The 27,544-nt window shown below is 38.3% G+C and overlaps 2 protein-coding genes across 2 annotated transcripts in view; both read left to right on the plus strand.

The window, feature by feature from the left end:
- The window catches only part of LOC105398834 (complexin), a 272,602-nt gene that overhangs the window by 171,982 nt on the left and 73,076 nt on the right, over positions 1–27,544 (plus strand). The window lies entirely within an intron of this gene.
- LOC105398837 lies at positions 3,161–4,163 on the plus strand. Its single transcript, XM_011571075.3, has 2 exons — positions 3,161–3,668; positions 3,920–4,163. The coding sequence occupies exons 1-2, from the start codon at positions 3,540–3,542 to the stop codon at positions 4,151–4,153; spliced, it is 363 nt and encodes a 120-aa protein (XP_011569377.2). The 5' UTR covers positions 3,161–3,539; the 3' UTR covers positions 4,154–4,163.

A 27,544-nucleotide genomic window follows, 5' to 3' on the forward strand; every position in this document is an offset into this window, starting at 1 on the left:
TTGCCAACCACATACAGAATAACTTATAAAGCTACTTAGCGGTTCTCACTTAAAACTTTTAATTTCACTCTCCTCGTACATAAAATGTGGGTGTTGTTTAATTAGATCCCTAATTAGATAATCAGCCGTAAAGTGTTCACTTAAATACCTGCCGAGAACATACATCTGTTAATTACAGGCAAGAGAACTCCAATTTTATAAGAAACTTGTAAAACGCTTGTAAGAAATATTTATATACGGTTGTATAAGCAAATTCATAAAACAATTTCGTTATGTAATCAAAAATTGTTCAATAACTTGATTCAATGAATGTTTTTTTATGACATACTGGGGTTTTCAGCGATTTTTGCATCGCCTGAAAATCGATTTACATCAAACACATAGCTAGGTCTAGAAGAAAGGAATATTCTTTCATTTGATTTAAATTGATCTATATAAAGTCTTCCCAGGCATTTTCTATTTTTTATCCCCAAATTCCCACGGGAAAGGCTTTTAAGGCGAAGGTGCTTTTAGAAAATTCAGTAATACTTTAGTGTACTTCTAATCTACATAACATGCATGAAACAAACAAACAACAACAACTCACAAGCGCCTCCAAATGATGGTAATAATCAGCCACCCGATAGAACTGGTTTGCGTGGCCCAGCTGTGTCCAGGACACAAAGGCCCGCTGGACTGCAGAGCTGGTGTACTGGACCGAGGCGGGTTCCAGCAGGCGATGGACCTCTGGTGGCTGGGCGGGGTCCAGGAGACGGTGGGCCGGGGGCGGGTAGGGCGGCACCATGGCTGCTGGGTTGTGAGGGGTTTAAGAATGTAGGGTTTTTCAATTCAAATCAATTCAAATCATTTAATTCAGACTCAAAGTCCATAAGATAACAATTAATATTCACAATCAAATTTAAACACAATAAAATACATATACATAAATTTCTAAAAATAATCAATGATATTAAAATAATATTTTGACTGCAGTCCTGTGTATCATGCTACAGTGGTTTAGGTACTGGCAGTCAAACCTTTCCGCGAATGCGCTCAGGATAGTGTTGCGGCTGGCGCGCACCCGGCGCAGCAGTGACGTGCAGCGCGCGCGCATGGTCGCGGGGAAGCACTGCACGCGCGCCTCCGCGAACATGCCCGACGCGCTGCAGAAGCGCGGCAGCCCCAACAGCATCCTGAACGCATTATTGTATTGGACCCGTAGAGCGCTGTACTGTTTCTGCGTATAACTCGCCCACAGACTGCTCGTGTAGAACGAAGTACAAAATGCTCTGAAAAGAGTGATTTTGACGCCTCTTGAACAGCGTGCAAATCTGCGGGCTATCATATTCGCACGAACAGACAACGCCCTACGCTCCCTTTCTATGTCTACATCGTCTTTCAGGTCCGAGGTTACAACATGTCCTAGATATTTAAACTTAAACACTATATTTAGAGGACACACACACTATATTTTTGCGGTGGCGTTTGAAATTGGTGAAATCTTTGCTGCCAACTGGGTTGGTGGCATATCGATTCTATGCAATTTGCGGCTATACGCGCGCTTAGCTTTCTGGGAAGCTTACCTTGCCTTGGTTAGAAGCCTTACGTTGGTAATGTTGGTATTGAAACGGTTAGCTAAGATTACATACATATGCCGTCGATGTGACGTGAAATATAAACAAACACATTTCCAAATTGTGGAGGTTTTTAACCGTAAACACTAAGTAAAACTTAAACAGATGGTTCGCACTGCTAAAAACCTTTAATTCAACCGCCACCATTTAAACCTAGTGCTAAACGTACCTACCTACATATTTAAAATCTGCCCTTATTAACTTTGCTACAATGAAGTCATTCGAGAATTGAAATTGTATTGTTCGAATAAAGCAGCCACAATAACAACGTTGAATATTTCGCTTTAATACTACCGATTACTTACTACTATAATATAAGTATTTAAATTGTTTCAATGTGAAGTATTTCGGCTATTTTACCGGCATTGTTACCGGCTGATAGTAATGCGTCACTTATTTCGTTGAGTTTAATGCTGGTTGGTGCGGACTGAATATCATATTATTGTAATTTACTGTAGAATATGCGGATTTATATGCATTATAGCCATACCATTTTAGGTACGGTGGCCTGCGCCTAAAAGTATACAGGCGGAGTTTTTGAAATAGCGATCCCTAATGATGAAGGGACCAGCTACATCTGTTATAAATCCGGGGACGTGTAGTGTGTGACGTGTATAGCAGTGGTGTTTATGTGGATGTGCTTGAGAAGCATGTGAGCTTGAGATTGCTATTTTAAAAACTCCTCCTGTATACTTTTAGGCGCAGGCCACCGTACATACAATAGGGTAAACATGTAATCGCACTGGATATTCTTTTGTTGTAGTAATTCAAGATACCTACATCATGGTATGACATGCATGTCACATAACAGATTTAAACTAAGTCCGTCTTTAATAAGTCTAATCATCGACTAATAATAAAACTCCCGTTTTGAATTGAAAAAAGAAGAATGCCACCACGGCCAAATTAACAACAGACCAAAAAGTTTTCACACATCACTTACCTTATTCACAATACGTGGCCGTTCCAAATTTAAACACAAAACACGCAGTCAAACTGTCTCGAAGGGGATAAAATAGCAATTATTAAAATGATGTCAAAATTAATTAAATGTCAAATGGAATTTGGTTAGCAGCCGCGATGGCGTTGTCGGGTTCAATGTCTGTTTTATTCGAAATGCGAAAGTGCAACGGTTTTGTTAAACTACCCGCTTTTTTGTTGTTTTATTTAAAAAATAGTATTGCCAGCGTTTCAATGAATAATTTACACATGTGTTATAAATTTTAATCCTACAGTAATAAACTTATTGGCGTACTTTTTTTCGATGGCTGAACCGATTAAAATCAAATACACACATACAGTCTCAAATAAAAATCATCGGTACTCGGTTTCGAGGCTAATTTAAATAACGTCGTTTATTCGCGTGATGAAAAAGTCTCAATACTATCTTATTTTTATGGGTAAGTATTAAGTATTCATAGTTATTGTGACCATAGATAATAGTGTACCAAACATTCACTTTCTCAACTTCAAATCAAACTTTATAAAGTCCTTATTACGTTTCCTATTCGTAAGAGATGAATCTTTTCGTAATATAGCCGTCAGGTTGTGAATAACGAATATCAAAGGATATTCTTAGTATAATAACTAAAGTTAGTTAGTATAATAATTAAAGCTAAATTAGGATACACCTCACCTTAATGACAAATTCATAAAATAATGTCCGACTAGACATAGACATGTCAATTAACAAAACGTAATTGTTATTTTGCAAGAAACCAACCAATTACCTAATTACCGGCCACTTCCTCTTCTCACGCATTTCGAAAACTCTTTTTAATTTATTTTTCGAATCATTAGGAAATTCTATATTTAAATACTGTCGTTTTTAGAACAAAATCATTCCAAATTTGAACTCACTCCGTCCCAATTCCGGTGACAAATTTATTTAACCTACCAGTTGTTTATCCCGGTGTTTTTGTTATAATGTCCAAGTCATTCGAGGCCAAGTCTACTTGGTGCTGGTGCAAGAAGCCTCAGCAGTCAGCGGAGCCGGAGTATGAAGACAGTGTTGGGTCACACGTTATTATAGTAGACCCAGCCAAAATTGCTTATGTAAGTATAATATTTACTAGGTAGAAACCAATACGGATTTTCTAATTTTGTCAAGTAATTTCTATAGTTTCTAAAGTTACAGAACAAGATTTGAGAATAGTTTTTCCGAAAAAAAAAATTGTTGTGATCGTTGTGTTGTGCATTATTATGATTTTACCTAAAAATCCTTCTAACATTGGCTGCCATATAATCGTATATACGAGATGTTATAAATATGTATGGTTTCCATGGACAATCTATTTATTTTTCAGGTACAAAACTGGATAGACGCCCACAGGCGTTTCTTCCCCTCCACTGCCCCTCCCACTCCCTCCAGAAGTCAACCGAAGATCCAGTGCAACACGTCACCTTACCAATATGGCCGACCGGAAGTCAACTACTTTTATACGGAACCCATAGACTTCAGCGTCAGAAAAGATATCAAACTGCCATACATTATGAAGAGCCCGCATCCGATTTCACCATTGAGGATGTTGAGGAAATAGTTTTTTGTTATGCCTGATATGAAAACAAGATGCTTTGTGACTTGTTCTACTGTGTAGGATTTTGGCACGTATTTTAATAAATATTTATTTCAGTTTAAGTACCTATATTATGTTTTATTTATTCAAAGCCTATAGTTATTATAGCCGACTTCGTCGATTCAAAATATTAAACACTTTTCATATTTTACCTAAATAGGTATTTAGTTTATTTAGTAACATAAGGACCAGGATGACGATATCATTATGAATACGATGCTATCATTTATTTCTGCTTCTGACAGCAATTTCAGACTTATTCATATTCCGATTTTACCTATACTACATAATAATAACTTTATATTTTGTTATTATTGGCCTCTAGATGTGTCCTAAAACTTCATTGTACACTCACAGGCAATGAAAAGATTCCACTGAGAAAAACACCAAATTAGTTCTAAACGGAAAAGGCTAGCATAATGACGCCTTCTGCAACATTGAAGTACATTGAACAGAGCATCAGGACATTGCCAACTAAAAACGGTAATATTTTGTTCAAAATTTTAATTAAACGTTTGAAAATATTGGAGTCGTGTGGTGTCGGCATTTTGTGAGTGGAAATTTTTCATTGCCCGTGACTGTACTTATTCAAAAACGGCGATACGGCTCGACAAGCGGGTGGCTTGCAAGTGAGTCACCTTTGGCCTTTGACTACCCCTTCGGGGATTATTATCGTGAGCATATTATTGTTTGGTATATCATCATTAGCCTATAGCCGTCAACTGCTAGACGTAGGCCTACGTTATAGCTAGGGCATGCAATACCGCAATACCGGTATTGCGTAATACCGGGATCCCGGACAAAATCCACGCTTTTTTCAATACCGGTAGTGAAAGTAATACCGGAATCAGTCATTTTTTAGGCTATATATTAAGCGATTAAGATATAGTTAGCCTTGTGCTCCTATATACTATGAAAGTTCACTTGTTTTCAACCGTTACAAGCGGTTTTTGGCCTTTGGAAATCTACTTGTTGTCCATGCGATCTAAAATTTTAATTTTAATACTCAATTCTCGTAAAAAATATTACATCATACAGAATTTTATTGCTTTTTCTTGTTGTATTTTGCTCTATACTACCTACCTTTAAACAAAATATATGCCATTTATAACAAGGAAGTCTAATACCGGTATTAATACCGGGATCCCGGTATTGAGTTCTAATACCGGAACTCAATACCGGTATTGAAAATATTACCGGTATTGCATGCCCTAGTTATAGCCCGCCCCGCCACGATATGTCGCTCTTTTTAGCTAGCTATATCATCGATCAACAATCGTCCATAGCAGGACATAGGCCTCTCCCAGGCAGTTCTAGAATATTCTGTCCCTGGCCTTGTTCAAACCCTACCGGTTACCTTATATCAGAGGATATCGACCGTCCATGTTGTTGGATCTTCCTATTATGTATTATGATCTAATTAATTGTTTAAAAAGAGGCTATACATCAATATATGTATATCATAGGAGGAAGAGGATTTAAATAAAAGAAAGAATATTCATAAAACGGTATTTTAATTACGATCTTATTTTTTCAATTCAATATCAATTATATAATTTATTAACAACTTTTGGGTACCTATTACTTCATTAAAATTTTCATTAAAACTCGTCAATATTTTTGGAAAAACGTTCCTAATTGATTATTTGGTAGGTACAATTAAATTGTAATATAATATACTTGATAAAACTAAGCATTATACTCCATTATTTGATTTAGATTTCATAGTTAATAAACTTCTTAGAATAAAATTAAGATTATTGAAATTTGATGAACAAAAAGAATGTCGATCAGTCAATACAATATACTTCTTAAAGGTATTCATGAAACATTTTGTAAAACAAATCAGGTAGTTAGGTCTTTCAGTCTGCTGCAATAAAAAACAAGATATTCTTGCAAGTCATTTCATTATCTCCTTCTAGGTTCAAGTGGGGTTATTCCAATTGTGGACATTTTATACAATGATCGATGTTTAAACCATTTTTTTTTTGATCGCACTACAGATCCTTACTAATTAATATCAATGACAATGATTGAGAAATTCTTGATTTATTAAAAGTGAGATTTTTATAAAAAAAAACTTATGAATTTATAGTGATTATGAGTATGATTTTATCATCATGATTTTATAACATAAAATTAATTAATTAAAAATTTTAAAAAATGCTACACTTATAACGAAATTTCTGCATCTTTAAGTATCATTTTCATAACAGTATTGGTGAAGTTTATACCTATATGTATTTAAATAAAAACATAACTGACACAAAGCGTGCTCGATGGTTTTCAAGTGCACTTACGAAAGTCGTTAACCGTACATGGTTTCAGTATCAGTCATTTTTAGTTTTATAAAGTATATATCCACAACATAATTCACGATATTAATTCAATCCAGTATAAAACCCATCACGTTTAGGTGCAAACTGCTTGAAAAAGTCAGCTACAGCGCTGTACATAGTCTTCGAACCCGATTGATTAGGCTGCTGATGCCCAAAGTCATCGTTCTTGTAACTGTAGTTCTGTAAATACGGGCAAGGAACCTGATGGCTCCGGAAACACCAGGGAGAGTCATTAGCCGGCGGCCAATCAGGCTTTATAACCTCAACCGCACATTCCTCACATTTGGCCTTCTTTACTTTGGTCTTCTGAGTCTGTGCTTGAGCGAACCATTTCTCGATCTTGGCCAAATACGCTGGCTGGTCTTTTGAAGGAGCGTTGGACTCGTTGTATTTGACCAGGCCGAGGTTCGCTTTGGCCTTCGTCCACGCTTTGTCTTGTTCCTTACGTTGTATTGCGGTCCACGAACTAATGAGATCCTGTGTCTCAATAAGCGTCCAGTGGTTGTCGGCGTGGAAGTGCGGTTGTGGAAGGTCTTCAGGCAGCGGCGGTGCTATGTAGTCGTTGTAGAAGTAATCGTAGTAGAAGTCTTCTTCTTCGCAGCTGTAGGTGTCGTCGTAGTCGTTGCAGCAGCAGGTGATCTGCAGACATTGGTAGCACTCGTCACTGTCCAGCAGCTCTATGAGGTGAAGCCGGACATTTTGCAGCGCCAGCTCCTGAAATAGAGAAGATAGATATTTCGTAAAGCGTTTGTTGTTGATTATTAAGTTATAACTTTTCACTAATGCTGCAGATTATATCATCACTACCCATTACGTCCCCATTGCTGGGGCACGGGTCTCCTTCCAATTAAGGAAGGATTTAGGCCTAGTCCACCACGCTGGCCTAGTGCGCGCAGATTATAAATCAGTTAATTTATATAGGTAAAATAAAATTATTTATCTATAACTATACCTTTCATACCACGCCTGAAGACTACAAAAGTACAAATCTCATAATGGCAATTTTATTATGACAGTGAATAGAAAGTATGTTGGTATAACAATTGCGGTATAAATATAGCCTCAGGTGTGTGTAATGGTGATTTTAAAGTAATTAGATAAACGTTATTTCATAGGAGAACGTTAATAAGCTAACGATGCCGGGGATTTTTCGATAGTGACTCATTTTTAAAATCGTTCTTATAACCTACTTTCTCAGTGTAATTCATTTGTTTCAAAGGTTAAATCTTTATTTTTATAAATTAAAAAACAGAAATAGTAGTAGCCGACCAACCACTACTTATACATTTGAGACCAATAAATACATAATACTTTATCACAATAATAAATAATCTTTAGTCAATAATTAACTTCACATTCTCATAATTCCCGGGAAAATTTTGATTATTCGTAGAAGAAAATTCTGTTAAGCATTAAATTATAATAACTAAGGTATGATTATACCTAATTTATTTTTATATATTTACAAAATTTAATCCTAATCCTAACTAATATTATAAATGTGAAAGTAACTGTGTCTGTCTGTCTGTCTGTCTGTCTGTTACTCTTTCACGCCAAAACTACTGAACGGATTTGAATGAAATTTGGTATACATACGGTCTAGACCCTGGGAAAGAACATAGGCTACTTTTTATCCCGGAATTCCCACGGGAAAACTTTTTAAGGTGAAGCGAAGCGCGCGGGAACAGCTAGTTTTTGATAAGCCTTACGCTTTAGCTAGCTGACACAGTAAGAATAAAATTTTCTTTACAAAAATCAACAGAAACTATAAATTTTCACACCATGGAAAATACAAATAAATATACATACCAACTCATACATATAATCCCGAGGTTGGAACGGTGTCCGAGCCATTATATTATCACCACATCGCTTTATAAGAATCACACAAATCGTCTCACCACATCACAATATTTCGAATTTGGAACACAAAAACAAACGACCGAAAGCAAAACACATAACCAGAGTCACCCTGGCACCCGCTTTAGACGAGCGGGTGACCAAAAGTGGCCAGTAAATTTCACTTTTTAAAAACGAAGATTCAAAAATAGAAGGGATTCTATTGTTTTCGAAATTGACGTTTTATCCTTTCCCTATCGTAAATATAGTGCCACAAACTTATCTGTTCCGGTGAGAGCGAACTAAATTGGTCCATATAATCTATGTCAATATGAAATTCATTTAGTAAGTAATGAGATATGGACCAATTTAGTTCGCTCTCACCGGAACAGATAAGTTTGTGGCACTATACGTATACTGTAAGTGTTAAGAGTCATAATGTAATTTGTTTGGAAGTGTAGGCGAATGTTTGTGACGGTTGGGGGTTGCTCGTCTGGCATTGACAAGGGATTAGGGTATTGATGTGTAATTAGAGTTTCGCGAGAAATGTTTTGTTTCTAATTAGGTAACTCGATTTACTAAGGTTTGGTTACATTTATTAATGGAATTTAATTAATCAATAACCAAAAAGAGTAGGTATCTACCTATGTTATATACTTACATCGAAGTTTTTCTACTTCGATGGTTATATAGTAGGCTGTAGGCACTGTGGAATATGTCATATCCATGGTAAGTAATTTTGATGCTATAAGATATCTGCTGAAAAACCGATGTGTTTTAGAGTAAATAGACGAGTTGTCGAGTGTGACCTACTAACTACCTACCATGTGGCCAGAAGAAGAAGAATAATGTTTCTTTCTTCTTCTAGTGCCTCTCCACTACTGCAGGTTGGCAGTCAGCTCTGCGTACTCCTCTCTATTCTTCGCCAAGCGCATCAGCTGTTCTACACTGGCCAAACATTAGGATGCTACAATCTACATACCTAAGTATTTATGATAAAACTCTTATTTCATTCAGGTACCTACCGTCAAGTCTGCGCCAAAAATAGGTATGCTTGTTTTATGATTGTTGTTGTCCGAAACAGTTATCTTTACCGGGAAGTGTATATAAAAAAGCGTTTTACAACAAAAAGGTTTAAGAGGAATGCCACATGCTGGCTGATAAGGAATGCTTTTGTTTTTAACTCCAAATATGATTTTTGAATTTTTCTTTATCTTAGAAACATGCCGCCAAAAATGGTTGGTCCATAAAAATAGGTTAAACATATGAAATCCGAACTAGGTAAATCTATATTATTGCTAGAAAAACTAAGTTCATTATGCCAACCTCACTGCACTGAAGATAATAGGGGCTATGGATGGTGTACTAGTTATTATTCTGAGCTAGTACTGAGGGGGTACTAAATAATATTTGAGGGTACCGTGACATTTTTTTGTATATTTATGGAAGCTGGCAACACCACCATTCTCTCTTTCATAACGCAAGCGTGAACCGATGAACATCTCATCACATTGATTTGTGATTTAAAACTTTGAATCATTTATATCTGGGAGCATCTGCTGAATTTGTGATCTGAAATCATCACTTAACATCATAAATCGTCTGTAAAGGCTACTTTCTACCAAAGTTGATGGTTATTTCTGCAATATCAACCTTATATCTGCCACGAGAAATTTCTAATGAGGTAAGTGTTCATTATATATTTTTTGTTTTCGTAAAAGTTTGAGTAGGTACACATTTTGAATGAAGATGTCCAGATTTCCTCGCGCTGTTTCGTTCTCGCGAGATACACTATGTATCTTTGATTCTTTGTACATTACAGTATTGGTACCCAGATAGGCATTTAACCATATTCTATTCTCTATTCTATTCTCCGTGGGGGTGTAAGTACCTGCACCTGGCTCACTCGAGTGGAACCTTTGTGCATTTCCCACCACGCTGGTCCACTGCGGGTTGGTGGGTTCACATATCTAGATGTGCTAAATCTAGATATGCAGGTTTCCTCACGATGTTTTCCTTCACCGTATGAGCGATGGTATACATTGTACTTAAGTTAAAAGAACTCATTGGTACATGTCAGCGCCGGGATTCGAACCCGCATCTCTTACGTGAGAAGCGGGCGCTTACCCGACTGAGCTACCATCGCATTTAACCATAAAATCCTAACTTAATATTATAAATGCGAAAGTAACTGTGTCTGTCTGTCTGTCTGTCTGTCTGTTACTCTTTCACGCCAAAACTACTGAACGGATTTGAATGAAATTTGGTATACATACGGTCTAGACCCTAGGAAAGAACATAGGCTACTTTTTATCCCGGAAATCCCACGGGAAAACCTTTTAAGGCGAAGCGAAGCGCGCGGGAACAGCTAGTATTATATATTATCTCACTAAAAATATAGTAAATTATCATCATTAAACTAAAACGTGTTGAATTTGTATGTCATCTGTATCAGTACGTATAATATTCGTAGGTACATATTTTGTGTGTTATCATTGCCCACCATCATAATCTGTGTTTAAAAATAAAATTCCACCCCATAGCTAGAGTCATGTATCAACGATTGCTTAGTAATTAAATTATATCTTTTTATTTCCAGGAAATTTCAATTACGCGATGAAACTGATTATAAAACGGAGTAACTTTGAAAATAGAAATTTCTGACGAAGAAACTGAGGCTCTTCATGTATCAAGATCGATTACAAATCATAGCAAAACTACTCACAAGCGGCAGGTTTTATCCAGGATACCGCCCTTTTCAACCGGGGAGTGATTTTTGTCCTTTACGAAAAACGGGCAGGTAAATTGGTACTGGTAAAGGTAAACGGGTACTGTACCTATATGTCATCATCAGCCAATAGTCATCCACTGCTGGACATAGGCCTCTCCCAAGGAGCGCCACAACACTCGGTCCTCGGCCTTCCTCATCCAACCACTACCCGCCACCCGCCTAAGGTCGTCAGTCCAGTGGGCAGGAGGGCGTCCCACGCTGAGTTTGCCTGTTCGTGATCTCCACTCGTCTACCCCAACGGTTATCGGTTCTTCGGCAGATATGACCAGCCCACTGCCACTTCAGCTTGCATATTTTGACAGCTATGTCGGTAACCTTAGTCCTATGTACATTATCTATATTACTAAACTTTATTTCCCACGCCTACACTGGCTGAAACAAATACTTCATTCAACTGTACTTACTCGTAAGCTTTTTAATTGAACTATAGAAGCTGTTATGAATCTTCCTGAAAATAAATACGAGAAATTTGTAAAACACAACCCTTTGTATTGTGTATAAATGATTACTTAAATGATAGAAACGCGTGGTCTTGTGTTCCTCAGGCAAATCAAAATGTTTGACATCATAATTATAAGCTCTATAGTTGTAAGTAGAAGGTATTAGAGCTATGGCCTACCATAGCACCAAGCTGAGCTAGAACCCGTTTGAGCACCGGGAAGCAACACACTTTTTTTTATTACTTTCTTCACTTTTTTTATAAGTAGGTAGTTATTTTTGTCTTGCTTGTGTTTGTGTGTGTGTAAAATGAATTAAGGTAGGTACTATCTTTCTTTCCTATATTCAGGATGTTGGTTCATGGCAGTTTTACTATATATTGCATTGCATTGCTTCCGTTAATGTGATTAATATACTTAGGTACTTATTCCTTTATCAAATGACACTGTGGACATGACGGCCAAATATGTCTTTGATTTAATTTCTTTTATAATATTCCCTCAGGTCATATTTGGTCTGAGATTATTCCTTTGATAAATGACACTGTGGACATGACGGCCAAATATGTCTTTGATTTAATTTCATTTATAATATTCCCTCAGGTCATATTTGGTCTGATATTATTCCTTTGATAAATGACACTGTGGACATGACGGCCAAATATGTCTTTGATTTATTTTTTAATTTCATTTATTATTATTCCCTCTGATCATATTTGGTGTGAGATTATTCCTTTGATAAATGAGACTATGGACATGACGGCCAAATATGTCCGACACTAAATAATTTGTACCTACTTATTTTATTTTTATGGATTTTACTATATGAAATAAATGAATTATTATTATTATTTTATTATTTATGTATCAGAATCCCGGAAATCATCAGCTCGCCTCCATGTATTGTGTTTATTAGACCGCTGCTGCTGTGATCTGGAATATTATTAATCTTCTATCAGTCTTCTTCGTTTATTGCTAATTTTTCATACTGATCCAATTTTTTTGTCTTCTATGTTATAAATGTACATAATATTATTATGTAGGAATATTTTTTCTTGGAATCATATTTGATTCTGCGTTGATTTTCCAAACGTCTTGAACAATTCCTCTTATCTGTGTTCAGGATGCTTTTTCATGATTGTATTACTACACACTTTTTTGCTACGACCCTCTTTAATAATGATTCACTTTTCAAATGATACTATGGACATGACGGCCAAATGTGTCTGTTATTCATATTTTATTTCATAATTTTCAAATGACAAGCTGGCTAGCTTCTTCGTTTATTATTTTTTCAATACCGCTCCTCTATGTTGGTATCATTCGTGAAAAGTTTCGTTATACGACAGAAGACTATAGTAGGCACTAGACCCTGTGTAGCGAGCACCGGATTCGATACTATTTTCGAATCTACACGAAGGGTCACTTTTACCAAACGCTAAATGTATTTAAATCAAATTTTAAATACATTTTGTACTAACTGACAGACGTTTGACAGGCTACTAAATACGTTTAGCGTTTGGTGAAATTGCACCTAACATATGGAAAAAACAAATGTCACTTTTGGAACTAACTTTGCCTTACATTTTGGCAGTGACAGTTGACGATACGCAACGTAAACGGTGGTTTCGAATCCTATGCTCGCGTCTCTGCTTGCTTTTGGTTTCTTTATTTTCCCATCACTTTGAATAATTCCTCTTTCCTCTATTCAAAGTGTTGATTCACGGTACCTATGTTGATATTTATAAATACTTATATGATTTCAATTTATAATTTTTATAAATTCCTTTGCCAAATGACAGTGTGGACATGACGGCCAAATGAGTCATGAGTCATGAGTACTGTTGTCATGGGCTACACATCAGTATATGTTTCATCAATGTGTACCTATACATTATACATTCATATTTATACACTGCGGCTTGTTTCTGTTTTTATTTTAATTTATTTACTTATGTTGTATTTTTATGTCTCGATGTCGTTTCCGTGAGTCACGTAAAGGGTCCCTGCTGAAAATCAGCGCTGCAGGTGCATTTATGTACGTGTAGCATATGCTGAGCTCGGGGCCTTTTTGGCGCTGCGCTGATGCACCACCACACAGACTGGCTAGACCGGTAGGTTATTTTGTTTATTTTGTATTTTTTGTATATTTCTTTTGCTATACGTTTATTTTTGTTTTTTTTTTTTTGTTTTGTGTACTATCTGTGTTTGTGATATTATGTAAATTGTTTTTCTGTGTAAGTGGTGTATTCGTGTAGCTCTGAATAAATGTCTTTTCTTTCTTTCTTTCTTTCAATGGCTGCTCTGACGGGTCATGGCGCCTTAGAGAAATGGCCATTCTCCGTTGTCTTATTCACATTTTATTCATTCCGTTTTATCATAATATATATATTTTTTGTCAAATCTGGACAGCTTCTTCGTTTATTTCTTTTTCCATACCGATCCTATATGTATCGTCATTTGTCGGTAGTTGTACTTAAACATAATTTGGTGTTATTATGATGCTGGTTGTTTCTGTGCCACTCGTCTAGATCAAGTAGATGTGTGCTGATGTCCCAACCAGTCTGCTTTATCCCATGGTAGATCCTCAGCCATTGCTTCTGCACTATTTCTTCTATGTCTCTCTGTATCTCTATGGAGGGGTTGTATGGCAAGCCGTGTCTTATCGACCGTGGTTTCAGTATAGGAATTATTCTTGCTTAGCAAACTGCCTAGTTTTGTTTTCATAATTTTCCCAACGTTTTGAACAATTCCTCTTTCCTCTGTTCAAGGTGTTGGTTCACGGTATATTCTTACTACATTACTATAATATCCTTATTTATAATTTACTTTGACAAATGACACTGTGGACATGACGGCCAAATATGTCTGTAATTTCCATTTTATTTAAACTTCTCACTATAACATGCTTTATAGTACAGTAGAGATGCCCTCCTGCAGGTCGACTGGTAGAGAATGCTATTAGCGTTAAGTCCACTGATTGTGCATCTTGTGAATTTTGCAGTATAAGTATTTATAAATAAATAAATGCCTCATTGCTTTAATGTACAATGTGCAATTGAAATTTTTGTATTAGGTACTTACTCGTATAAATTAAGATAAGATTTTAAACTGTAAATTACGTTTTGTATATAATGTTATTCAGTAATAGGAAAATTTACACAAATATTGTTAATTAAGTACTTAATAAAATACAAAACTGAATATTTTAAAGACGAATAAATATTTTTGATTTGAAGTTATTTCTTTAACTACTCGTACCTACCATAATTCATTATCCAGTATTTAAGGAAAGTACTCGTAATTATGATATAAAAATGAGACTTATTATACCGAATTAACTTAGAATTTCACACACATCATTAAGATCAAAGAAAGGAATCATTGTTATTCGTTTCAAGTCGTGTACCGAGGATTAATTCAATCATTCCTAATTAGCTTTTCAAACTTAAAATTATGGTATGGTAGGTAAGTATCTACTTATGTATAGTATTAAAAAAAACAATATTGGTTAGCATGACGGCTTTAATTACTATCGTTGAATTCTACTTGCATTACATAGTTACTTAGCGTATTATTTTCAAGCTTACTAACTTAACACAGGAAAAACCCTCCTAAATATACATCTTATGAATTTTAAGCTCCGCATTTCTGTCAGGCTGTGGTCAGATTCTTCGTCTATTGTTTATTTTTCATACTGCGATGGCCGAACCCATGACCTGTGACGTCATCAGCCTTCGACCAATGGAGGAGTGCCTTGCAGTACACAGGACACTGTGGTCTGAATACCAGGACTTCAGAACCCTGCAGCAGTCTCGGTAGATGCAACATACGGACATGTCGAGGCAAGGAGGCTGGTACCGTGCAGGTGACATGCTGGAGTATTATTTTAATTATTTTAGGCTTCATAGACGTATTTCATCCTGTTGGTAAAAGGTGAATGGAATATATTTTTGAACAGAGCCGCGAGCACAGGATTCGAAACCTCCGTTTACGTTGCGTATCGTCAAATGTCACTGTCAAAGGCAAATTTGTTAGTTCCAAAAGTGGCATTTGTTTTTTCCATATGTTTGTGTAGATTCGAAAATAGTAACAGTTGACGATACTATCTTAAGGAGGTGGGAGTCAAAGAAATAATTAAAATTTAATTCCTATTATAAGCTTAGAAACTTGACCAAAAGGTACATCCGGACATTTCAATTTAAGGGCAATGGATAAAAAATAAAATTAGATAAAAATACAAAGCTGATTTAAAAATATACTCACAATTAGGTAGGTACTTCTTGAAGAGTTCTTACTATTTCGGCATGATGAGAACTCCAAATTGTAATGTAACAACCAATAAGTAGGTAATTCGCACTCTGCAACGGTTGATATAGCACTGACGGATTTTGAAAAATAGCACTATTAATATATGGTTAGGGCCAGGTACCAGACCCTAAATGAGTACCTGTTTTAGGCTGTATGTATTGTACCTCGAGGCCAAAATTTCCTTTTGTTAACATTATTACACTCACGGGCAATGAAAAGGTTCCACTGAGAAAAGTACCAAATTACTACAAAACGGAAAAGGCTAAAATAATTACACCTTCTGCAACATTGAAGTACATTTAATGGAGTATCAGGATATTACCAACAAAAAACGGTAATATTTTGTTCAAGTTTTAAAATTAAATGTTTGAAAAAAAATGGTTTGTTGGTGTTGGAATTTTGTGAGTGGAACGTTTTCATTGCCCGTGAGTGTATTTTCAATTAGATAATCTATGGAGTAGTAGTAGTCAATTTGGTTGTTACAATACATAAAATGAATGTGATGCGTCCGTTGCGTAGGTACAATGCCCAAATATGGACGCTTACCTTTACACGATCGTCTCTAGCGAAAACTATCATGAACAGATCACAGAAAATGTAAAGAAGGTATCTAGGTACATCCTAAACTAATATTATAAATGCGAAAGTAACTGTGTCTGTCTGTCTGTCTGTTACTCTTTCACGCCAAAACTACTGAACCGATTTGAATGTAATTTGGTATACATATGGTCTAGACCCTGAGAAAGAACATAGGCTACTTTTTATCCCGGAATTCCCACGGGAAAACTTTTTAAGGCGAAGCGAAGCGCGCGGGAACAGCTAGTAACATATATATCAAATTATTCTCATATATACCTACAACTACAACGCAACACCACTACTTGTAGTGGCCACTATGGTGAAACAAATGAATGAAGGTGATGATGTACGCAGTTGACAGACGAAAATTGTGTAAATAATCAAATCTTCAACGAAACACACTACACTACTATTATAGGTTTCCTGTTACTACCAGCTTTCTGTCTAAGCTCGTTGGTCTAATGGGCCGTCGGGTGTCCCACGCTACGTTATTTCTACCATGGCTATGCATTAAGGGCCTACATTTGGTAGTCGGCTTTACCTGATAATATAGATTTCACACAATACCAGTAATAAGCTTTCCGTATTCACAAAATACTGGGTTCAATTGTTTAACAAAAACAATAGCTCTAAATACGGGGTATTACTGACAAAAGGGGTTAATCCTGTCTTTGTTTTAGCGATTATACGAATGGAAACCATACTGATGAATGAATAAGTACGGTTTTGATTGAATCAAGTGTTTCCCTAACTTTGTTTCTTGGAACGGTTTTAAAGACTGCGACTTAGATTTACAATATACGAACTGGATGACACATCATATAGCATACCAAAACATAGCAATAAACTGTTAGCACTTTTTATACTGTCAAACCGTTTTATGTTCTACCAAAAGGTCTCAAATCTTCTATCCGAACTAATTCAAAATAAGTGAAATGGGGTGTTATTTGTTGAGGCGTTTTTTGCACTGACGTGATTCTCGATCTAGCTAGTATTAAAATATCGCTGCACAGAGGGTCTAGTACAGGTTTGTTATATTGTCGGAAACTATAAAAGTTTACGTTTTCTCGCATACAAAGTGGCGCCTCTAGCGGAAACTATCATGCAACTTTTGATAGATAATTGTATGCAAATGACAGAAGAAATCGTAAACTTTTAAAGTTTTCAAAAATATCAAAACCTGTACTAGACGTACAGATACGAAGGATTATACGTATACCTTCCAAATTAATAACAACCACATTTTTCAGGCTGCCTATTGATGAAACAACTAGCTGTAGCTATTAATGTAATTACTAAATTTAACTATCTTTTTCAGGTAATAAACACTTCAGTCTTCTACGGGATCAATGACATCCAATGGTATGTTTTTGTTCTTTTCTCGATACCAGTTTGCCCAGTAAAAGCCTTAAACTGCAAAGTGAATACTGTCTTGCAGAATAAAATCTATCTTACTATTTTATAAGATAGGGATCTTTAAAAGCCATCATAATTTGTTGAATAAAGCCTCGGCCTCAATCCTGCGGACAAATCCAATATCATTATGGCCGGCCCCGCCGTCATTTTGCAAATCGAAAAGCTATAAAATGTACAATTGAATGGTCCGACTTTCTGTGACTGTCTTACCCAACATTATATTATTGTAAATTTTACCTACCTACTTATAAGTATACATAATGTCTTGAAAAAAATCTTTAAGGCAATAAGTCCGCCATATTTGTACCTATGTGTTAGTAACTAGGTATATAAAAGATGTAATTTATTTTCTTGTTGTGTACAGATAAAGAAGATTCTATCTACATTCAAAAGAAAATATACTTACTGTAAAATCAAGTTTATTTATTTATAATTCTCCCATGGTTTAACCCTAAGACTGCTGCGGTCTTGGGGTTATAGCGTTGATAACCAGGCAGCTATGCGGGTATAAATATTCAATAGGGCATCTGAAACCGCCCGGTCAGTTCACGGCAAGAAGGAATGGAATGACATCTCCCATTGATAGTGATGGGGTAAAATTATTCAGATCTTATCGATAGTTTTTGGTGACATATTTTTTTATTATATTTATGATTTGTAATAGTCATTATGTTGCAGTCGTTATTGATTTAATGAATAATGAGTGTACTTACGAATCTTTTCTGTTTAGTCTTGTAGGATATTTTGCTGTTAGATAGCTCAAAATAGCACTCATGAAAGACTTTGAGACTTTTAATATTTACATTTTGATATAAAAATTGCTTCCACAATTTCGATTTATAATTAAATTATGACGAACTACTACAAAATCTAAACCTTCGCGCGGTCAAGCCAACTATTTCGCACGTAAACATGTTTAAATTACCAGGAACTAAGTTCTCCCTAAACTAGACGGTGTATGTTAAAGTATTCGGTATTTGTTGGAAGTATGCGGCTCACTTAATATTCAGTGCGGCGGTGAACGCCAAATATCGGAGACGCCGGCGGATCGGAATGTCGGGAATTCCACGATGCCCTCATAGTGGCACACTCGTAGGGACGAGAATCATTATCGATAAATTGCTGTAAACTTTACAATTCGTAGACAATACACACACATGCTACTTATAGTACTGTTCCTTCAGGGGTAGTCAGAAGGGCTAGTACGGGGCACATTAAAGACGTGACAAGAGTTTTGCATCGCGCTCACTCACATCCCGCAGCCTCAAGAGCGAGCGCGACGGTGAACTCTTGTCACGTCTTAATAGCGACCTGTGCTACAGGGCCAGAAAGATCCTCAGAAGCATATAAGCTCTCTTCCACCAATTCGATTATTCCTGTCGTTATAAAAGTCATCACATAAAATTATTAAAATTAAATGTCAATCATATTAAGCACTTACAGTAGATTGGTAAGTGTTTGAAATCATCAAGGAGCTCAAGGATGATTTAAAATGATGAATCTACCGCCTTCATCTATCGCTATCAACATCTGTCCGCCATCATCATCGTAATGCACTTTAGAAATGTATTTAACAAAACTTATTTTTATATTTTCAATTCATATCGTAGATAATTCAGTTACTCGAGATCCCTAAGACATATGGCACGTCCCATCACTAGCCCCATTATAAAGGGGCGTGGCCTACGTGCCGTTGCCATGGCAACCATCGCACTGCAAGCAAAATGAAGTCGTTAGGGGCATAATCGTTCACACTCGCACGTATTTATTTGATCGAGATATTCTCGCGCGAGACGCGAATGGCTTCGAGAATAGGGCCCCTTCTTATTGGAAAATGGAATAAGGGCACTGGAATACAGGGTGGGCTCATTTGAATTGAATTTGGGAAACTTCGATCGGGGAAACACTTTTGAAGGAAACTGAAGGTTCATGATACGGCGTGTGATCAGTTTTTATATTCATCGGCGTTTGATGTTTCTCTCTCTCTCTCTCTCAGCCTTCCGTAGTCCACTGTTGGACATAGGCCTCTCCTAACGATCGCCACCCCAAACGGTCACCCGCCATCTGCATCCAGCGGCTTCCCGCTACCTTCCGCAGATCATCAGACCAACGGGTTGGGGGGCGACCGACACGCCGTTTGCCGACACGGGGTCTCCACTCCAGAACCTTTCTACTCCAGCGGTCGTCGGCTCTGCGGGCTACGTGGCCAGCCCATTGCCACTTCAGCGTGCTAATCCTTTTGGCTATGTCGGTAACTTTAGTTCTCCTGCGGATTTCTTCATTACGAATCCTATCTCGCAGGGACACGCCTAACATAGCCCTTTCCATAGCACGCTGAGCAACTCTGAGCTTGTGGATAAGCCCTTTGGTGAAGCACCACGTCTCGGCTCCGTAAGTCATCACTGGCAACACGCACTGATTGAAAACTTTTGTTTTCAGACACTGAGGTATGTTTTCAGTGAAGATGTGTCGTAATTTCCCGAACGCTGCCCATCCGAGTTGGATTCTACGAGCTACCTCTTTATCGAAGTTGGATTTTCCTAATCGGATCACTTGTCCTAGGTAGGGATACTGATCAACAACTTCGATGGTGACACCTCCTACAGTTACGGGCGATGATGAAACATGTTCGTTCGACATGACCTTTGTCTTGTCCATGTTCATCTTCAGCCCAACTTGTTTAGAGGCATCATTGAGGTCTGTGAGCATTTCGCCTAACTCCTCCAGCGTTTCCGCCATAATAACTATGTCATCAGCAAATCGTAGATGAGAGATATATTCGCCATTGACGTTAATGCCCAGTCTTTTCCACTCTACAAGCTTAAAAACATCTTCCAGTGCACAGGTGAACAGTTTCGGAGAAATAACATCTCCCTGTCTCACGCCCCTTTGCAACTGGATCGGTTTTGTGCTATGTTCGTGTAATCGAACTGACATTGTGGCAGCATTGTACATACATCTCAACACCTCGATATAGCGATAGTCTATATGGCACCGCTGAAGGGATTGAAGCTTTGATGTTTAGACGTGTATTATGAAAACGTTGGGTGTAGGTATTATGAAAACGTTGGTCCCTTTTTTGCTTACCATTCGATTGCTCAACGATTATGACGTTCTGAACAGCCCCCGTATTTTGTAACTTTTTGAGAGTTAGCAACCGGTGATAATTGGTATCAACTTAGAGACTTATTAACCGAAAACACAAAAAATCTTAGTGAAAGAAAGAAGCCTACCAATATATCCTTACATTCAACATAAACGTTTGTGAAATCAGATAAGTCAGTAAAAAGTTATTAATTAATAATGCTCTAAGTTGTCAGCCATTTTATACCAACCAACCCCACTCGGAGTTACATAATACGGGGGCTGATGGTGTAAACAGGTTTCAATTCAGAAAATAATAGTGGAGCTGAAGAAATCCTATTTATTCCGCTGACACTTCAATCGAAGCTTTGTATTGTTGTTATCAATACAAAAGTGACGGCAACAGTAGGTATAAAACAAAGTTATGTACTTACCTACGTTTGACTTGTTTTGTACCTAATAGGTAGGTACTTATTAACTAACTTTACTGACCTATGTACTATTCATTTGATAAGTAACATTATGTACTAAGCATGCTGTTTGTTTTCCAAGAAAAATAATATAATAAATAAATTAGTTTTCAGTATTGTCTCCTTATTACCATCATGATTCCAACTGTGTCTACAACTCATTTGCTACAAATTAATCGTCCAAGAAAGTATCAATAAATAAAACATGGCAGTTTTCAAATAAAACTGCGAAATAAATCTTTGAGAGAGGCCATAGGATCGGAAACGTATAAAAATTTATAGGTTTCATAGAAGAAAGCCTGGCCCATAAACAGGACTCAGAGGGGATGTCGGGGCGATCCGGGGCGACAGGGGAAACTGGGGAATAAGTGTGAAATTGACTTTAAATTGTTTGTAAGTGACTGTAGTTGGGGGTAGAAGGCTTTCTGTTATTGGGTGCTGTATGAATTTATGGATATAGTGCCATTTTTTTATTTGCCACACTAAGGGTAGCTTACGTAGACATTTTTATAAAAAAAACTTATAATCACTCGAGAGAGAGTTGCTGATCCTGTCCAAAAATTCTAGTCAAGACATTTTCATTCCATGAACAGGATCATTGCCGCTAGAATAGAATAAGTAATTATGGCTGGTAGGAGGGTTACTCTATACTGACGAAAAACCAACGAACGAGAACTGCCATAGCTCGCACAGCAGCGCTCCAAAACTTCGCCTCAGAGAGTGACCTCCAGTAACGTTATAACATTCTAGAAGCAGTAGCTACATCATCAATCTACTGTATGAGCGAGCTGGAACAAAGCCCGCGCCTGGGGTAATGGTGTGTGAAGTCGCAACGTTGTGAAACTCTGCTACAATGCTGCTCGCAGGCGCTTCGTAGAATATCCTACATGTTGTGAGGTTGTTAAGGAATTCCGTCTTGCTTTGAAGACAGTAATAGGTGGCAGCAATTTTGGATTGGTTTATGGGAGTAAGGTTTTACATGTGTAAATTCTGCAACTGTGTAAGAGTACTTATGTCAATAAGTAAATAAATAAATAAAAAATGTCATAAAATTAATGAGGTAGGGTAGATACTAGATACAGATAAAATATCTCATGCACAATAAATGCTAAAAAAAACTAACCAAAATGAAAATAGGTAAGCCTATCACGGGCAAGATACTATACTATTTTAGACACTACACATATGGAAAAAGAACTGCGCCAACGTAGTCACTTTTGGAACTAACAAATTTATCTTACATTTACCTTAACGAGGGTTCGAAAATCTTGTAATCGCTGCACAGGTAGTAAACGGTAGTATGCGTGGCTTTTCAAATTGTCCCGCTGAAATTCCCACGGGAATTATTTTGAAGGTGAAAACTAACAACTGGCAAAAGTCGCTAATAACATGGATACAAGAAAGTGCCAACCCTAAATCAGTTTCCGGTTGGTGAAGCAAGTCACACGAGTGGCCCTGGGTGATAGCGCGCCTCACAGGGTCACTGATAGATGCTCTCCAAGGGTATAGGAACCTTGTACTGCTTTTTGAAAAGCTATATCGTGAGTCATTCATTCAGTGGTTACTACCCTAACTACCCTTCATAAATACACTCGCTAGCAATGAAAAAGTTCCACTTCTAAAATGTCGCCACTGAACGGACGAAATTTTCGAAAACATTTTATTAAAATTTTAACACAATAGGTAAATATTGATTGAATTTTAACTCATTTTTTTGTTGGTAATATTCTGATGCGTACGTACCGCACCAAACGGATTTCATAGATACGAGTAGGTACTTATATGAAGAAACGGCACTGGTAATGCAGATGAAGTGGACGCACTAGTGTTAATACCTAGTTATCTAGACAAAGAATACTGAATGCGATGCGTCTGTCCGTTGCGTACGATGCTGAAAAGTGGATGCTTACTTAATGAAAGTGAACAGAATGTTTAAATAGGGTACACTACAGAATTTCGAATTACTTTTTTACGAATATGAAAATAACGATTTTCATAATTACGAATTTCATAGTTCCGAATAATTCACAATCCCGAATTTTAAGTTTCCGAATAGCGAAAATCACGAATAGTATAATAAACGAAATTTGAAACAACAGATTAATTAAAATGACGAAAGTTTATTTTCCGAATATTATAATTTCGATGTTTCAAAAGTACGATTATTTATTATATCGAATTGTTAAAATTACGAATTCCGAATTTTAAATATTCCGAAAATACAAATTCCCGAATGTTTTTAGTGAACAATAAATATATATATATTAGGAATAGTAGGTTTATTAACAGCATAATCCGTATACAAACAATATTTTTTAAGCTATATTATACTTTGCTCTTGGAACCACACAAGGGCATTAACCCGGCCCCGAGGTATACAGAGCTACCTTCTCTGTCTATCATCGGGGTAATTCCAGTCCGGCGCGTCCTCGTCGCGGGGGTGGGCACTCCTCTCCCCAGTAGGCCGGGGTGAGTGAGTGGCTAAGTTCGGCAGGGACCCAGTTCCATGGGGTATAACATGGACCCCTTGCCCAGGGTCACGGGTGAAGACCTTAACGGCGACAGCAGCGGAGAAGATAGGATTCGGTACGGTGTAGGTCGGCGGATGAGGCAACGGATCTGGGGTACCGTAGGCGACAGTAAGGTCCAACCTGAACAAGTCGGCAGCTCCTGCAACCAAATTGGCTCCACACGTAGTGACTTGTCATTCCTGGGGATACAGCCAAGGAGGTCGAGAGAGGATCATGGATGCTGGGCAAGTCTGTGTTCCTTAATAATGCGTCCCAGGCATGCAGCGCCTGTGGAGAGGACACTTCACCCGTGCCTGGAAAGGTGCGGATAACAACACGGGGAGTCGCAGTCACCGGTTATAAGCTTCGCGCTAATAGGCGTACGCCCGGGCGCCAGGGGTGACTCCCGACGGTAGGATAGTCCATCGTGGCTAACTGACCAGTTACCGCCTGCCTAAGCTGGGCAGCCCCCGGCCAATAAGGTACTGGTCCGCCTCTCATCCTGCGCTTCTATAGGTGTGTGGAGCAGCAGGCATGTCACAATGTCTGAAACAGGATGGGATTTTGATGCACCTAGCAAAACATTGAATAAAAACAATTATAAAACATCAAAAGTCACCAGATTTGCATCATGGAACGTGAGAACCATGCTACTTGGAATTTCTAATTCGACGCCCTCAAGCACCGACGATATACCCGAGCTCAGGAAAACCACCATCATAGACAGAGAACTTCTCCGCCTCCGTGTCGATGTAGCCGCACTGCAGGAAACTCGTCTCTTGGACGAAGGCAGTCTTCGTGAAGACAATTACACCTTCTTCTGGAAAGGGAAGGATGACGGTGAAAGACGAGAACATGGTGTTGGGTTTGCTGTTCACAACTCCTTACTTCGTTGCACAGAAACACCTATATGTGTGTCTGAACGTATAATGGTTCTAAGATTAATGTCAGAGTCAGGCCCTATCTCTCTTGTGTCAGCTTATGCTCCAACTCTAAAAGCTTCTGATGACGTAAAAGACAAATTCTATGAAGATCTACGGGAATGTCTGGAAAAAGTTCGTGCATCTGATAAACTTTTGCTACTCGGCGACTTTAATGCAAGGGTGGGAAACAAATCTGACAACTGGCCAGAATGCATAGGACATCATGGAATTGGCAACATTAACGATAACGGTCAACGCCTTCTGGAGCTTTGTGCATCTCTCTCTCTTTGCATAACGAACACCTACTTTCAGAACAAAAGTATTCACAAAGTGTCATGGAAACACCCACGCTCAGGTCATTGGCACCAGATCGATTTTATTATAACTAAGAGGACTGATCTACGCGATATCCTAAATTCCCGTACCTATCACAGCGCAGACTGCAACACAGACCATTCCTTAATCATGGCCAAAACCCGCCTTACACCAAAGAAAATTCATTCTGCTAGAAAAGCTCCTCGAAAAGTTGCACTGAACACCGCAGCTATGCAGGATAAGGCTCTATATAAAGATCTGGAAAAGCTGATTGAGGAAAAACTTAGCAAGGAATCTTTGGAACAAACCACTAGTGCCGAAGTTATGTGGCAGCTAGTGAAGAAGGAAATAACACAAACAGCTGAAAAGGTATTCGGCAAAAAAGAAAGGACTGTTCGTGACTGGTTCGCTGACTACGAACACATTCTGCTTCCTGTTATTGAGAAAAAACGAATAGCTCACACTAATCTCCTTAACAACCACAGGGATCCTGCCAAGACACATGCATACAAGGCAGCCAAAGCAGAAGTACAACGCGTCAGTCGCAGTTGCGCTAATGAATATTGGGTAAAGCTGTGCCAGTCAATACAACAGTGTAAGGATGTAGGTGACTTCAGGGGTATGTACCAGGGAATAAAGTCTGCAATCGGCCCGACTAAAAGAAAACGTGCCGCAATCAAAGATCTTGATGGAAATCCGATTGCCGACAAAAGAGAAGAGCTTTCAAGATGGGCACAGCACTACACGAACCTGTACTCTCAAGAAGTTGCTATACGCCCCGATGCACTAGCTAATCTAACTCCTCGAACCGTGGCGACGGAACTTGACGTCCCCCCTAAAGGTGATGAATTCATTAAAGCGCTCCAAAGCCTAAAACTAGGTAAAAGCACGGGTTCTGACAATTTGCCCGCTGAACTGATAAGGCTCGGCTGTGTTTTTTCGCCCCTGTATGCACTCTTACTGCGTTGTTGGGATGAAGGAACTGTGCCTCAAGAAATGAGAGACGCTGACATAGTCACCTTGTATAAAGGTAAAGGAGATAGAGGCGATTGTAACAGCTACAGAGGAATATCCCTGTTAAGTATTGTAGGAAAGGCATTTGCGAAAGTTGTTTTACGAAGGCTGGAAACTTTGGCCTCCCAGATATACCCGGAATCACAATGTGGGTTTAGGGCAGGCCGTTCGACCAATGACATGATATTTACCCTTCGGCAACTTCAAGAAAAGAGTCGCGAACATTGTCTCCCTCTTTACATGGCCTTTGTCGACCTCAACAAGGCATTTGACACTGTGAGTAGAGAGGGGCTGTACGAAGTGCTGAGTAAGATTGGATGCCCTCCAAAACTTCTATCCATCATCAGGTCCTTCCACGATACCATGAATGGGTCAGTAATATTTGATGGTGAAAAATCTGAACCTTTCGCCGTTAACCGTGGAGTCAGACAAGGCTGCGTGCTAGCACCTACCCTCTTCGGGATCTTCTTCTCTGCACTGCTTCTGACTGCTTTTGAAAACTGCGACGTCGGAGTACATCTGCATACAAGAAAGGACGGAAGGCTATTCAACATCAGTCTCCTAAAGTCAAAACGAAAGCGTCAAGATTTGATTGCTAGAGAACTCCTTTATGCAGATGATGCTGCACTAGTTGCTAACTCGGAAAGCGAACTCCAGGAATTAGTGACGAGATTCGGCAATGCATGTCATATGTTCTCTATGAGTGTCAACACCAAGAAGACTGTAATCATGGTGCAGGGCGTTGACCAGCCTCCAAAAATTTCACTCGACGGTGCTGTCCTAGAAGTTGTGGATCATTTTTGCTACCTTGGCTCAACCACCACGTCCTCGCTATCAAACGACAGAGAAATAGATACTCGGATTGGCAAAGCGTCAACTACTTTTGGAAGGCTCTTTGCACGCGTTTGGAGAAACCGAAAGCTAACTACGAACACCAAAGTCCTCGTATACCAGACCTGCGTCCTGAGTATATTGTTGTACGCTTCGGAAACGTGGACTTCATATGCGAAACAAGAACGCAAACTTAACGCCTTTCATATGCGATGCCTGAGGACTATTCTTGGAGTCACATGGAAGGACAAAATGAGCAACGAGGCAGTTCTCACAGTGACACATTGCTGCAGCATAACTGCCATGCTAAAGCAGAGAAGGCTTCGTTGGCTTGGTCACGTTCATCGGATGGCCCCTGAGAGACTGCCACGCCAAGTCATGTTGAGTGAAATAGCTGATGTAAAGAGACCTGTTGGGCGCCCAATTCTCAGATTTAAGGATGCTTGCAAGCGGGACATGAACAGCTTCGGTATTCAGATAGACGGTTGGGAAGAAC

The sequence above is a fragment of the Plutella xylostella genome, chromosome 26 (genome assembly GCF_932276165.1).
Source record: "Plutella xylostella chromosome 26, ilPluXylo3.1, whole genome shotgun sequence".
Classification (NCBI taxonomy): domain Eukaryota; kingdom Metazoa; phylum Arthropoda; class Insecta; order Lepidoptera; family Plutellidae; genus Plutella; species Plutella xylostella.